Source organism: Molossus molossus, unplaced genomic scaffold, assembly GCF_014108415.1.
Source record: "Molossus molossus isolate mMolMol1 unplaced genomic scaffold, mMolMol1.p scaffold_m16_p_16, whole genome shotgun sequence".
NCBI classification, from domain to species: domain Eukaryota; kingdom Metazoa; phylum Chordata; class Mammalia; order Chiroptera; family Molossidae; genus Molossus; species Molossus molossus.
The window spans coordinates 60,494,499-60,508,977 of record NW_023425351.1 but is presented as its reverse complement, the minus strand read 5'-3'; the positions used below and the strand labels follow the sequence as shown (position 1 = coordinate 60,508,977).

The 14,479-nt window shown below is 38.0% G+C and overlaps 1 protein-coding gene across 1 annotated transcript in view; it reads right to left on the bottom strand.

Moving 5' to 3' along the window:
* The window catches only part of COL14A1 (collagen type XIV alpha 1 chain), a 217,298-nt gene that overhangs the window by 59,991 nt on the left and 142,828 nt on the right, over positions 1–14,479 (bottom strand). The window contains exons 35-36 of the mRNA XM_036264128.1: positions 7,369–7,446; positions 4,855–4,941 (exon numbers count right to left, since the gene is read on the bottom strand). Coding sequence (XP_036120021.1) covers positions 4,855–4,941; positions 7,369–7,446 — 165 coding nt within the window. The remainder of the gene's footprint in view (positions 1–4,854; positions 4,942–7,368; positions 7,447–14,479) is intronic.

Genomic DNA, 14,479 nt, shown 5'->3' with positions numbered 1-14,479 from the left:
TTAAACATAGCTAAAAAGTAGAGTACACCAGAAGATAAATTTAAATAAATTACACATTTTACACATGAAGCCTGGAAATAAAAAGTAGAAAATAAATATGAGAGGTTAAAAAGACATTAGAGTAAAATTATAAGTTATAAAGTACATCTAGTTGGAATTTCAGAAAAATATAATAGAGATAACAGGAGAGAGGCAACATTCAAAGAAGTAGTGACTAAGAAAACTCCAAAATTAATAAGAACATTGACATTGAAATTCCTGAAGTCCCACATTTCCCAAAATGGCAAAACAACAACCACATCAATATTGTAGTGAAATTCAGATCACTAAAGGGGTCTTGAGAATAATGAAGGAGAAAAGATTTCTCACAGAATGATAATTAGTTTGACTGACAGCTGACTTTTCAATAGCAGCCATGGAGGAATAAAATGGTGAAAAGGCATCTACAAAGTGCTCAGAGAAAAGAACCGTTAATCTAGAATTGTACTCTAAGTCTGTTAGTTTGGAAACTTGTCTGAATGCTTTACTTGAGGTCAAGATTAAAATTTGTAAGCAAGATAGGGAGTTTATGATTCTCTTGTGTTAAAATCGTAGCTGATAACTGGTCCAGGGAGGTAGAGTAGCTTCACGACGTAGGGCACTGTGAAAGCTTGGCTGTTTCCATCTTATTGTTCTGCTGTGTCCCAGAATGTTGCTTATCAAAGTGAACTCACGACCACGTGCTCCTTTTCTAGTCTGTTGCAAAGGGTGAGGTTGGTTAAGAAGGGCATTTGGTTTTCATTTAAAAACAACATCCAGGGTGACTGCATATACCTTCTCTCTCACTGGCCAGAACTTAGTACCAAGGTCACAGATGCTAAGAAATCAAGCCCCTAGCCGAATGGCCATGGGCTTGGCTAAAACTCAGGGGACTCTGCTACTGAAAAGGAGCAGTGGCAATGACTATGGGGGGTGGGGGGCAATGAGCAGTCTTTGTGACAACCATCAAAACTATCATTTGATAGCAATGGAAATAAAGGCATTTTCAGATGAACAAAATCAGAAAATATACTACCAATAGTCTTTTGTTAAAGCAACATCCAAGGGATGTAGTTTAGGAAAAACGCCCTGGCCGGTTTGGCTCAGCGGTTAGAGTGTCGGCCTGCGGTCCTGAGGAAAAAGACAAATGCTCCTAGAAGACATTGCGAACACACACACACACACACACACACACACACACACACACACACACAGCAAATAGGGAGGCTGCTCTTAACACCCAGCAATTTATAACAAGAATTAAATGTCGCCCTGGCCGGTTTGGCTCAGCAGTTCGAGCGTCAGCCTGTGGTCTAGAGAGACCTGGGTTTGGTTCCCGCTAAGGGCATGTACTTTGGTTGCAGTTTGTCCCCAGCCCTGGTTGGGTTATGCGGGTGGCAGCCACTCGATGTGTCCCTTTCACGTCGATGTTTCTCTCTCTCTTCCTCTCTCTCCCTCCCACTCTATCTGAACAAAAGGAAAAATGTCCTCGGGTAAGGATAAAAAAAAAAGAAAAGAAAAGAAAGAAATGAAATGTCTAATTTGTGATGATAAAAAAGGTACTGAAATACTGGGTAGCAAAAGCATGTAAATTATAAAAAGAATAATCCAAGAGAAAAGTATTCCAAGAATATCATGCTGGCGGAAAGGAGGGTAGAAATCTTGATTCTTTTTTCTTTGTCAAGTTAAATATTAAAATTTCTAGGTTAACTATTAAAAGAACAGGTATAGAGCATATAATTTCTAAATTAGTGAAGGAATAAAGAAAGGAATGAGAATAAAGCAAAAAAAATTGTAAATAAATAAATAAAATCTCAATCAATCAAGAAAGACACAAACACACACTAATGGACAAATAGAAAGCCAAATCAAGGCATTGCATACAGGAATATGAATTATCACAAACAATAAACTGGACTAAACTCTAAGGTTGTAAAACCAGATTAAAGACAAAATCCAGGCATATGCTATTTAAAGAGATACATGCAAAATATAAACACATGGAAAGGTTAAAACTGAAAGGAAGAAGAAAATATATATCAGAAAAATAGTATGAAACAGAAATGTTGCCATAGCACGCCACTAGGAAGACAATTGTTCCATTTTTTTACACATTGTAACACAATCTCAGGACATACAATGCAGACTTACAAACAGAATTTGACAATTAGAGTGGAAGATTTTAAATACCTTCTCATAATGGAAAGATAAAGACTTGATGCAGATAAAGAAGATTCTATCAATGCAATTTTTACAATTTCATTTACTGGACTTTATATCTAAAATTCTGAACTTCACGGTTAGGGAACACAGTCTTCTAAAGCCCACAGGGAAAATCCGTAAAACTTGACAGAAGGCCACAAAGCGAATATCAGAGAATGAACAAATATCAAAGAATCGGTGCTATACACACCATCTTCCAAGATAAAGTATAATAAAATTAATGGATCAATAAGAAAAAGATAAAAATTGCATGCATGATTGAAAATTTAAAAAGACACTTCTAAGTCAATCATGACTAAAAGAAGCGATAAATAAAAATATAAAACATTAGCTCACAGAAATCTTAAATTTGACTATACTAGCATTACCATTTCTAGACAATATAAATTCCCATAAACATCAACAAACAATGCACATGCCAGAAAAAGATATTTGCCAACCACATTGTTAATAGTCAGTGTTCAGCAAACATAAAGCCATGTACAAATCAGTGAGAAAAAAAGCCTGCATAACAAAACCCCAGTAACGTTTATAAACAGATATTAATAAGTAGGAAAAAACACGGATGGCTAAGAGACAAATGAAAACCCGCTGCATCTCACCAGCAGGAAGGGACAGTTCCGTTTAAAATAACAATGGCAGAGGGTTTTACAATCATCAGATAAAGGAAGGAGCTCATACTTGGCAGCATCAGAGGGTCCTGGTGAGATGCATGGGAACTCGGTCTCACACAGTTCAGGGACGAGGATACTGGGACATTTGCCTCGAGGGGAAATTTGGGTTTCTTCACAAAGTTGAAGATGTACCTTCCTTTATCCCCAACGACTTTGAGTGTTATTGCAAAAGCACTCGCTCATGTTTGCAGACACACAGAGAAGGTCCACTGGAATGATATCGCCGTAGGGAAGGCTCCACTGTAATGGGTCCATAAACTGTGGTTTACATGATGACATACCTTACAGCTGGCTCAACGAATAAACTCAACAATGCGCCTGATAGAGTTCAAAGACATACTTTTAGGGTAAAAGAAAGCAATCTGCATTCAGTGGAAAACAAATCTTTGTCTTCAAGGCCCAGATTAAACTAAAGACCACTCTTTACATTTGATGAAAGTTTTATAATGCACAGAATCCTTACGCAGACATTCTCTTGTATATGTTCCTCACAATACCAGCTAAAGAAGTGAGTGCTGTTTTATATACAAGGAAATGGAGTTCCCAGAGGTTCAATGACTGGCCTAATCTTATGATTTAAATGGAATGCTTTTACCATTACTTCACATTTGCTTCTTTGGGATAAAGAGGCTTTTTTTGCTTAAGTGTTTGGGTTCTACATCCATAGCTTGAAAGGGTGTTCTGTGAGCCAAGGGTAAAGGAGAAACTGCTAGGATATACTTCAGATGCATTCAGCAGGTTCTCTTCCTTTTTGTTCACGAAACGTGGTCCACAAATAAAGGAAAATTAGGTTGGTGGTGATGCCCACCTGGAGAGAAGTTCCCGCTGCAAGCCAGCTGCAGCATGGGTGACCTACCGGACACACGCCCACTGGGCCCACCTCTGGGGGGAGCCAACGGGCAGAGACTGGTTGGGCGTCAGGAGATTCCTCCCGTGAGGCCTGGGATTCTGTTTGCTGGCTCACCTTCTCCCTGCTCTCCTTGTCTTCTTGCCTGGTATGGTGTCATTTCCTAACCAGACAACAGCTATAGCATACTTATCTCAAAGAAACACTGATGACCCAGGTTAGCAGGTTAGACATAGAATGAACATTTAAACATATTACAAAAGATTTATCACCCGGCCGGTGTGGCTCAGTGGTTGAGCATCGACCCATGCACCAAGAAGTCGCTGGTTTGATTCCTGGTCAGGGCACGTGCCCAGGTTGTGGGTCCAATCCCCAGTGTGAGGCATGTAGGAGGCGGCCAATCGATGTTCTCTCTCATCAATGTTTCTCTCTCTCTCCCTTCCTCTCTCTAAAATTAATGAAATAAAAAGATTTATCCATGATAAATTCAAAGATCCAGATAGTGCAATTTTATACATTTTACAAAAATATTTCTTTTTCTTTCTCCTTCCCTCCCTTTTTTCTTTCCTTCTCCTCCTTTTTCCTCTTTTCTCTCTTACTCTCTCTTGCTTTCTCTTTATCTTTTTCTTCTCTATAGAGAGTTCCACTCAGTAGTAGTGAACTTCATGCTCAGATGAAAGTCTTTTCCTGATAAATTCAAAACCCTCCCTTCACATATACATCTTGATACTAGAATGGACTAAAGAGAGTATGCAAATACTACAGGCGCAAGCGGAGGGCCAATAGTTGAATCATTCATACTGAGACTAAACCACAGGTCTTTGAAGGGAGGATTTTTGAACACACAGCAGGGTGAGCCGTTGTCTGGCACAGTGGTTAAGGCATCATCGCCAGGAGTCATGGAGATCTGGGTGTGCAGAGCAGCTCCTCCAAGCTGTGTTCTTTAGGCACATGATTTAGTATTTCTGTGCTTCATGTGCTAATAGGGTTAAGTGAGTGTTTAGCACAGTGGAGAGAACACATTAGACACACAACACGTGACAGCTATAAATATTATTAAAGAATAATTAAGCCCAACTAGGCGAGACTTACTGGTGGGCCAGCTGGTCCCAGAGCCCCTTTACTGGTTTCAGAACAAGAGCAGGAATGTGGAAGGTCTGGGCAGGTCTCTTCATCTCTCTGGAAAAAAAAAAAACAGTAGCAGAACTGTTAAGAAGACATTATATAAAAATTGTTTTATGAACTCTAAGAAAACAACTGTGATTTAAGACACTTTAAAGTGAGCATTAGTCTAGAAGGTTCAAAATATTCTCTCCTAACCACACAAATCTTTTCTTTAAAGAAAAATGAATGGGTGTCTAGTGAGTCATTGATAATCATCATTATTAAAGGATATTGTTAAAAAGCAGTTTGGGAATCCGGAGGAAGAAAGAAAGGCGGAGTGGGTGTAAGAAGCAAACCAACCCACAGCCTGCTTCCCATTTAGTTCAGCAGGAGCAGTAGTGCTCTGTGAACCGAAGGTCTTGCCAACTTTCTTTGTGTTACAATATTTTTTCCATTTCAAAGGATAAAAGAAAACTTGTTGGAATAGTCAACCAAAACAACTGCATCTATACTAAAACAAACAAAAACAGAAACAGTGCTTAAACACACCGTCAACTCCCTGTAACAGTTTTAACTACTGCTCACATTCTAGGGCTGAAAATGGAAAAAAATAAAAAAATCACAGCATCAACCTAAAGCTTTGAGATAGGACGTCATATTCTTTCTCTTGGAGAATTTTTTTGCTGTGTGACATTACAAGGAACCCAAGAATGTCAGGCTGAATATATTTGAATGAGTTCTTGGAGTGTGGAGAAGACAGAGCACCCGTGAGCAGCGACTGAATGATTTGTGAATATCCATTTGGAACAGCAGCCCAAAGTAGTCTGTACTGGGATAAGAAACTATATGACTTCATAGGGTTCATCGGTCCCTTTGGAGAGAGAGAAAACGAGCTTCATTTAAAACTTTGGGGACAAGTAAAGTTAGAGCTGACTAGAGCACAGATGATAATTAAATGATCAAGTTCAAAATAATCTCGGTCTCTGAAATATTCACAACAGAATCCCAAAAATGTTGAACAAAGGATTGGTGTGTAGTGTGTATACTTTCACCCAATGTTGGGCTGTAGGCAAAGCTTTCGGCTTATTCCAGGAAGCCCCCTGCTAACAGACCCCACCAGCTAGAGTGAAATACAGACTTGGGTATCCTGAAAGATTCCCCAAATAAGGCTAACATAGGTCCCTTGTGACCAGAGACTCGGTCATGGCTTTGCATTGCTGTTCACTGTCCCGATCCCGGTCTTCCTGCCATGGAATGAAAGAGAAAGTTCTGAGAGGCCCTGGCTCCTTCCTCGGAGAAGGTGGTGATCACATTTTGCTTGATTCACCGTAGGATTCTGAGCATTTACCCTTCCGATTTCCAATCTACCTGCACTTAGGTATGACACCGGTGTCTCTAATTTCATTCTACCCCAGAGTCTACTTAGAAACTATTTTGATGAAGAAAGAGTAAGTTCCTTCTCAAATATAGTCACCATGAATTTACTGCCTGCTATCGATGATGTGATCTGTTGTAAGACCTTGAAAAGACAAATCGCTCAGACTTTATAATGGCTTCTCCACGTTAAATTATGAAGATATGACTACTGTCCAACCATGGTGGGATCATCCATTTCAGCTTAGGGTCTAAGATATGAACCTGCTTTTTATATACACAGGTAAGTCCCTATAGATCACACGTGGCACTTATAATGAGAAAAACTTTGGTTCTCTAGTACCATCACATAGGTTACATCGTTTATGACTACGATTCCAAGATTGTATTCCAAGGTGCCCCGGGCACCATCACAGACTCACAGGGGCACTGTGAACATTTTAAACACTCAAAGAGAAACAGCAAAATTAGGTCCCCACTGGACTTTGTATGAACAATTAGCTCAAAGTAATTCACAGTTTCAGCGTTAGATTTGGAGATACTCTTTTTGACATCACATATCTGCACATCTGGTTTTTCAACAACTGCTATGATGAAAAGCAAGTACAATGAGAAAAATCAACATGGAAAAACAAAGTGAGGGCGGTGATGTCCAATCAGCGTTCAAGATACAAGAAACTGTACACTCCCAGGAGACACACCCATCCCATTAAGTAAGTAAATGGGACTATTTAATAATAAAATAAGTACATTTTTTCTTTCAATTTTTTCTTACTGCTACTGAGTTATTGGGACATAAACACTTAGTGAGATGTTTGAACTTAATTACTTCAGAAATGGAACTGTGAAGTATTTCTTTTGGCTTAGGGCTGCACTAAAAGTTTCATGAACCAGGAAATCGGGGAACATCTGGACTATGTAAATGGCACCCTGGAGCTGTGCAGACCCATCATGTACAGCACTACGTCCTGCTAATTTCAGACATGCCTCCTTCTTAACATCTCTCTCATTTTCATTATTATCACAATGAATTTTCTTTGATATGAGTTTTGTAAAATAGCATTTTATGTTCAGAATAACTTCAGGACATTTTAATGAAGAACAGACCGAGTAATGAAGCTTTCTTACCAGGCCTGGTAGTTCGCAGCACTTGTCCTTATTGGCCCAGGATGTGGAGCAAACAATATCAAACATCTGTAACTGGAACTGCAATTTAAAGTGAATGTTGTCATTCAACGAAAGAGATACCTTGTGTTTATAGCTATAATGATTTCATACTATATATCAGCACTAGAACACCAATCCATTTACAACATAACACTACAGAAAATAAATTAAAAAGTCATTCCGACAATATCAAACTAATTAGACACAACGGTCTAAGAGTTTGTCTAGAGTCTTCCATCTACCAACCAAACTCCCTTATTTATCACAACTTCCTGTCCCATCTCCACCCAAAGAATCTTAGCACCTCTGCTGAAACCTTCCAGTGCTGCCCATCACAGTTACTCCAAGTGCTTCTGTAATCTCACCACGCTCCACAGGTCTGTTTCATAGCACACCCCCATCATACAATACAATTATTTATATTTTCTCCTCCTTAGACTGTGAGCTCCTCAAAGGACAGAGAACCACTTATTCATCCCTGCATCGTAATATGTAGCTCGTAGTAGGTATTTCATAAAGGCTAGTTGAAGTAATTCCAACTTGAATCATTCAGGCATACATTCCGAAAATTTTTCTGTAGTAGTACATAATGCAAGCTGGGTACTAGGTAGACCTTTTGGATACAAAAGTGACCAAAAACCACAGTGCAAAGTATTATGCCCTCAATGAAGTTCCAGGGAATGAGAGACAGATAAATAAATACAGTTTTCAACATGGTAAGTGTCATGACCATCACATATGGTATTGTGAGAACCTGGGCCATTGATCATGCCATAAATATTTAGACAGTCTTGTTCTATTCGTGTATGTTGGCAACAACTCAATATGCGTGTTGAAATATACAAAAAACATCGCCAGAGTATCATTAGGGGCTGACACTAATGTCATGACCCAACCACTTCTAATATTATATTTCTTCCTATATTATTTTCACATATTAACAGTGTCTTCAGTTACAGAGCTAGGAGAAGGATAAAGTTCTTTTTATTTTAAATCTTCAATCTTCCTTCAGCAAGTGGTGTTTTTAGCAAGAGTTGGAAACTCCTGGTGCCTTATTTTCTCCCAACCAATACTATTCATCCCTGTCAATACTGTTTCATCCCGGGATGCAAATGAGAATGTCAAGTAGACCAGACTACTGAAGCAGAAGAGCGACAATGCGTGCAGCGTCACAGAGGAGCCTGTCCTACCTGACTGTAAAGAGAGGAAATCAGGCCCTCTCTCAATATGCCTAAGAAGAACCGTGTCTTCCTGCAAACATCCTTCCCCAAGGGAGTTTTGCAAGATGAATGAAATAACCCTTTAATTTTGAAAGCAGGGCCATAAATCAAGGCATCATGTTTTCTTGTGTCTATATACAACCGCACTGCTGTTTGAAGAAATATGTGTGTGGCTCACTGACCTTTTTTCTTTTGCAGGCTCATTTTTCAAAAAAATTTTACCAAAGGGTATAATATTTGAGTCTGTGTGGGGCAACCATTCAACAAAATGATGATCATTAAAAAATTAGGTTTTTAAAATTAGAACACTTTTAAAGAACATGGCTATTGATTTTCATGAACACCAAGAGCAGCAAAGATAGTTCAAGAAACATAGTGGTTAGGAGGCTAAGGAGCTAGACTATCTGGGTGTAATCCTTGAATCCTTCCCTTACAAGCTAATTCATTTTGAACAAATTAACAACTTGGAGTCTTAAGTTTTTTGTCTGTAAAATTAATATAATAATAGTAGCTATGTATTAGCATAAAAATAGTAGCTATAATAATAAAATGAGTTAATACAGTGCCCTGAATATAGTTTTTATAAGTAATACATATTTTAATGTAATATGTAGAGCCCTTTCATAATTGAATTCTTTAAGGTTACAGGAGTATATAATACAAAGGCCAAAAGGGTAGAATTAAAATGAAAGTGATACAGTATTAAGGGCAGAAATATCATAGTAGTTTGTTTCCATAATTATCATATCTATTTAATGTTCTGGTTGAGAAAAAAAAAACTTAGCAAATAACAGTAACAACAGCAGCAAACATTTAGTGAAAACCTACTATGCACCAGGCACGATCCTAAGAACATTGCCTATAGCATTCAATCCTCAGATCAGCACTATGAGGCATAACAATAGCAATAGCAACCCCATTCCATAGATTACTACCTGGGACGAAAAAGCCTATGTAATTTAAGCACGTGCTGAGAGCTGAGGTCTGGCTGGGATTTGAACAGCCCACCTCACTGTCTTACATTCATTTTGCAGTGAATACAATTTTGGTCTAGTATTTAAAACACAGATACCAAGCCTAACTTCAAAATGCCATTTGTCTGGGGACATTTATTCAATGGGCTCCATTATGACAGCATTAGAGAGAAGCAGCTAAATCTGTAAGTCATTCATCCATTAAAAATTTCCATTTCCGAACAGAGCCCTCACTGTCAAACCATCTCGATGACTGGAAAGATTTCTATAAAGCAAGGGCCTTTCACTAGCCCCAGGCAGGCACCAGGCCTTCTGGAAGTTCCTCAAATAAACAGGCAGCATCTCATCACCCATAACAGTATACTGTCTACATATACACTTTGACTAAACTTCTGCCCCATTGAGTGGCTGGAATTCCTATGAGCTCATTTAATTTATTCAAGGGGTTGCATGCCTACTAAGTGCTTAATGAAGCCAACACTACCATTGAGGAATGCTCGTGGGCTGCCTTCTTTGCCAGTTAGATGAAGTCAGCAGCCTTTCTTTGTGTGAGCACAACAAATTTATTCATAATTGTTTTGCGTTTGTAATAGTTTAGATTCCTCAGTCTTTACTTTGGGACTTCTTTTTCCAAAGCACATTTCTGGAGATTGATTAAAAAACAAACAAACAAACATCTGGCTTTTATTCCAAAAGCAATGGTACACATATTTGACCAATTATGTAGGAGACAGCATAGAAATGGTGCATGGGAAGGTTTTATATCCGAGTGCCTGTAAATACAAGACTATACGGTTCAACATAGATCATACTTCAAGTAATAGATGCCAAGAGGCAGCCCCTTTGTACTTTTTTTTTTTATTGATATGAGAGAGAGAGAGAGAGAGAGAGAGAGAGAGAGAGAGAGAGAAGAAGGGAGAAGGAGAGAGAGATAGAAATATCAATGACAGAGAACATTGATTGGCCGCCTCCTGCATACCCCCACAACCTGGGCCTGTGCCCTGACCGGGAATCAAACTGGCAACCTCTTGGTGCATGGGTCAACGCTCAACCACTGAGCCACACCAGCCAGTTACAAAAGTTACTTTTGTAACTTTTTTCCTTTTTAGCTCACTGAACATAATAAAAAAGTAAAAAGGAGAGAGAAAGATGCAGAACTGCCCCCCCTTTTACTGTTTTATAATTCTTTCAAGGGAATACTCAGCAGATTACAAATGCTCATTTTCATTATTGGACATTTCTGTCTGGGTGTAACACAAAAGGCAAGTCATTTGGGGTCAAATGTCAGTATGAGAATAAGATTTAAATATTTCTCGGCAGTTGCACTGTGATCTGTGAATGGCCGTTGAAATGTATCCCTGGCTCCACACTTTCCACTTAGTACTTGATTTTAGCCTTTTATTTATTTTTTCTTCTAGTACCACATAACTAAGCTTATCATTTGAAGTCAAGCTGTACCTGAACTTAGGCCAATATTTAGAGAACTTGACTTTACACAACAATACTGGAAAAAGATTCCGGGGGCCCAAACCATCTTCTGATTTTGATTTGGTGTTCAACTTTTATTGACTCCATTTCAAAATTAGGATTTATTAAGCATATACCGTTTATCAGCTCTTCAACAGTGTTTTTACTTGTTCTCAGTTTATTGAGGTTAAGGAAAACAATCATGGCACCGATTAAATTAGGAAATGAAAATTACCAGCTGTTGTACTTGCTGGTAGCAATGAGAATATTTAGGTGTCGACACACTTTGGGAGGAACAGGTTGATCACCTTTACTCTCAAGGTTGCAATTCAAATGATATAAATCTTGGAACTTGTCAATGAACAGACAGGGAATAGATGACCCCGTCCTCTACCTTAAGTTCTGAAATAATCAGTTTGACCCGATGGAAGACAGCTTAGAATGGAAGAAGGTAGGCAACCTTAGGCAAGTTAGGCATCATTTCATCTCACTTTCCTCACTTTTGGCAAGGAGACTGCTCCCTAACTTCATGTCTCAGTATCTGCATCTTTAAAGTGGAGCTTATTTAAGCACCTCTTCCTAGGGTTATTGGAAGATTAAATGAGATGCTCACATAAAAGTAAACACTGCCTGGTCCGTAGTAGGCATGCAATAATATGAGCTACTATTAATCATTTTATTGTAATTTTATCATATTTGTTTCTGTAGGATCATTCACTAGTCGACTGTGGATTCTACATACAAAGTTTTAACCCAGTACATAAATGTATTAAAAACTGCATAAAAATGGGCATTTGTCTTTAATAGTAGAGGACTACACAAATGTCAATTGGGCAAGTGTTACATTTTCAAAGGTGAAAGAAAGACACGAAGAAACATCATCCTATGCCGGAAGATCAAAACTCTTCTAGAATCATTTCTGACTGGCAGCATTATAATTTCAGGAGGTATCAGAAAAGGTGGAAGACACTTCTTAGGAGAAAGAAGACGGAGAAACAAGAAGAACAGCTGTTAAGTTTCTTCCCACATATGTTTTGATGGCTGAGTTAAGCCTGCTTATTAGTTTAGTCCCACTAGGGACTTTTGCTGCCTATAAAATCTTGCAATGCAGAACACAAGTTGTTTTCATTATAAACGTGAGTAATTTCAATGTAATCGTACTATATCCCTAAGTCCATTAATCTCTTCTGCACTCAACTTGGGTTTCAAAAGAATATATTTATGTAATTTATTTAAAGACTGAATATGTAGAGCTTTTTCATCATCTGGCATTGTTTGAATCATTGCCAAACTTGCCCAGCGAATGCTGACCTATAAAGTACTAATTTCAATGATGTGATAATTACTCCCCCTGGCATAATGCAAAACCTGCACGTTACACGTTCCCCTTTGCTAGGTAGTGGAGTACAAATGTATACCAAGATTTTTTAAGCAATCTGTGATTTATACATTGAAAATTGAAGATTGAAGCTTCTCTCTTGCCCTGTACTAGAACAATTAAGCAATAATTCCCCAAAGTAAAGTGAGCTTTCAATCACATTCTTGAGATCTAATATAGTATCAGCCATTTCAACATAATCAAATTCTTCAATAAGTGGACCGACTGAAAATCTATTTGGTAATCCTTTGTAGAATTCTAGATTCTAACAAAAGCCATAACTTTTTCCTACTAGCCTCACAAAGAACTCTTTTAATTATTGCCGTCTATAAATTCCCCATTGTCTACTACTGGTTGGAAATTACCACAGAGGGTGCTCTGTTTAATTGCTTTTCCTTCATGGATGAAGTTAAAGATTTATTGCCGGTAGGCCTAGAAACCTACAGGAACTTTTGCTTTCAGAAATAAACGCTTTGATGTTTAATTGGCCATATATTTAGAGCACTATTAGTACATAAAGTGTAACTGAAAATCATTGTAATTATAAAATTGTAATTGTAATTTGAAATAATTGTAATTATAAAACTGTGATTATAGCCCAGCCAGTGTGGCTCAGTGGATTGAGCATCATCCCATGGACTGAGAGGTCTGGGTTCAATTCCCAGTCAGGGCACATGCCTGGGTTGTAGGCTCGATCCCCAGTAGGGGGTGTGCAGGAGGCAGCCAATTGATGTTCATGGATGTTTCTATCTCTCTCTCCCTTCCTCTCTCTCTCAAAAATCAAAACAAAACAAACAAATAAAAATAAATAAATAAAATTGTGATTATAAAATACAAATTAGAAGAGGGTATAATATATATTTCTGGATGATCATCAATACTATACACAAAGAGAATATATGCAAAACAACATTTTAGCAAGAGACGTGATACCATTCAAACAGATGATATTCAGTTTAATTTCTATCAAGTGTTTCTTGAGAACTTAGTTTGTTCATATAAGATCTATTAGATACTATGATGGAGGATAGAAGCATGTGGTTATAAATGAAGACCATGACATGGTTTTTATTTTGAGGGATATATACTCTGGCTAGAGGGATGAAATGTCGATATATGAAAGAGGAAGAAAATAGAATAGGACCACAAATAATCAAGTGTTATACAAGTAGTAGAAGTTTAGAAAAGGTGAGATGGAGAAGGTATTATTGACATCCTTCAATAATAATAGCTGCTCTTCATTGAATGCCTATTAAGGTCAGGTATTTTATATACATTATTTATCAAATAAAAAAATAATTTAATAAGTGATTTGGGCCCAGAATCTCATTTATTTAGAATGATTTTTCTCTCTTAAATTAGAGTCTATTCACTTATCCATCCAAGCAGCCATCTACATACATCCATTTATCCAGATAAGATATCCCTCGTTTGCCAATTCTGGATCTTTATAAATTCTGGAGAGTGTTATCATAAAAGTATCTTCCATGATGCAGAAGATGGTGTGTTTCTTGATCACCACACATTAAAAGGAGACAACTCCTGAATGCCATGTAAACATTCTATAACTGAAAACAAGAGCCTTCCATAGCTTTTGTATTCTCTTTTCCTAAACATAGCAGAATGAAGGCACTTTTATTTATTTATTTATTTAAAATCTTCACCCGAAGATATATTTTTTTTCCATTTGCCTTCAGATAAATTGGGAGGGGGGGAGAGAGAGAGAGAAACACATCGATTGGCTGCCTCCCACACGAAGTCTCTCAGGCTTAAATTCCCTGTTGTATGATAAAAAATATATTATTTTAGAATAATTTGTCACATTAGCAATAGCAAAAATCTAGTTGTTAAATGCCCACATCCAACCCAAATGAGAAACTCATGCCAACCAGGGCCAGAGACTGAACCACAACCGAGGTACATGCCCTTGACCGAAATCCAACCTGAAACTGTTTGGTCCATGGGCTGACGCTCTAACTACTGAGCCAAACAGGCCAGGGCTGAACAAAGGCACTTTTAAAGATACCTCAAAA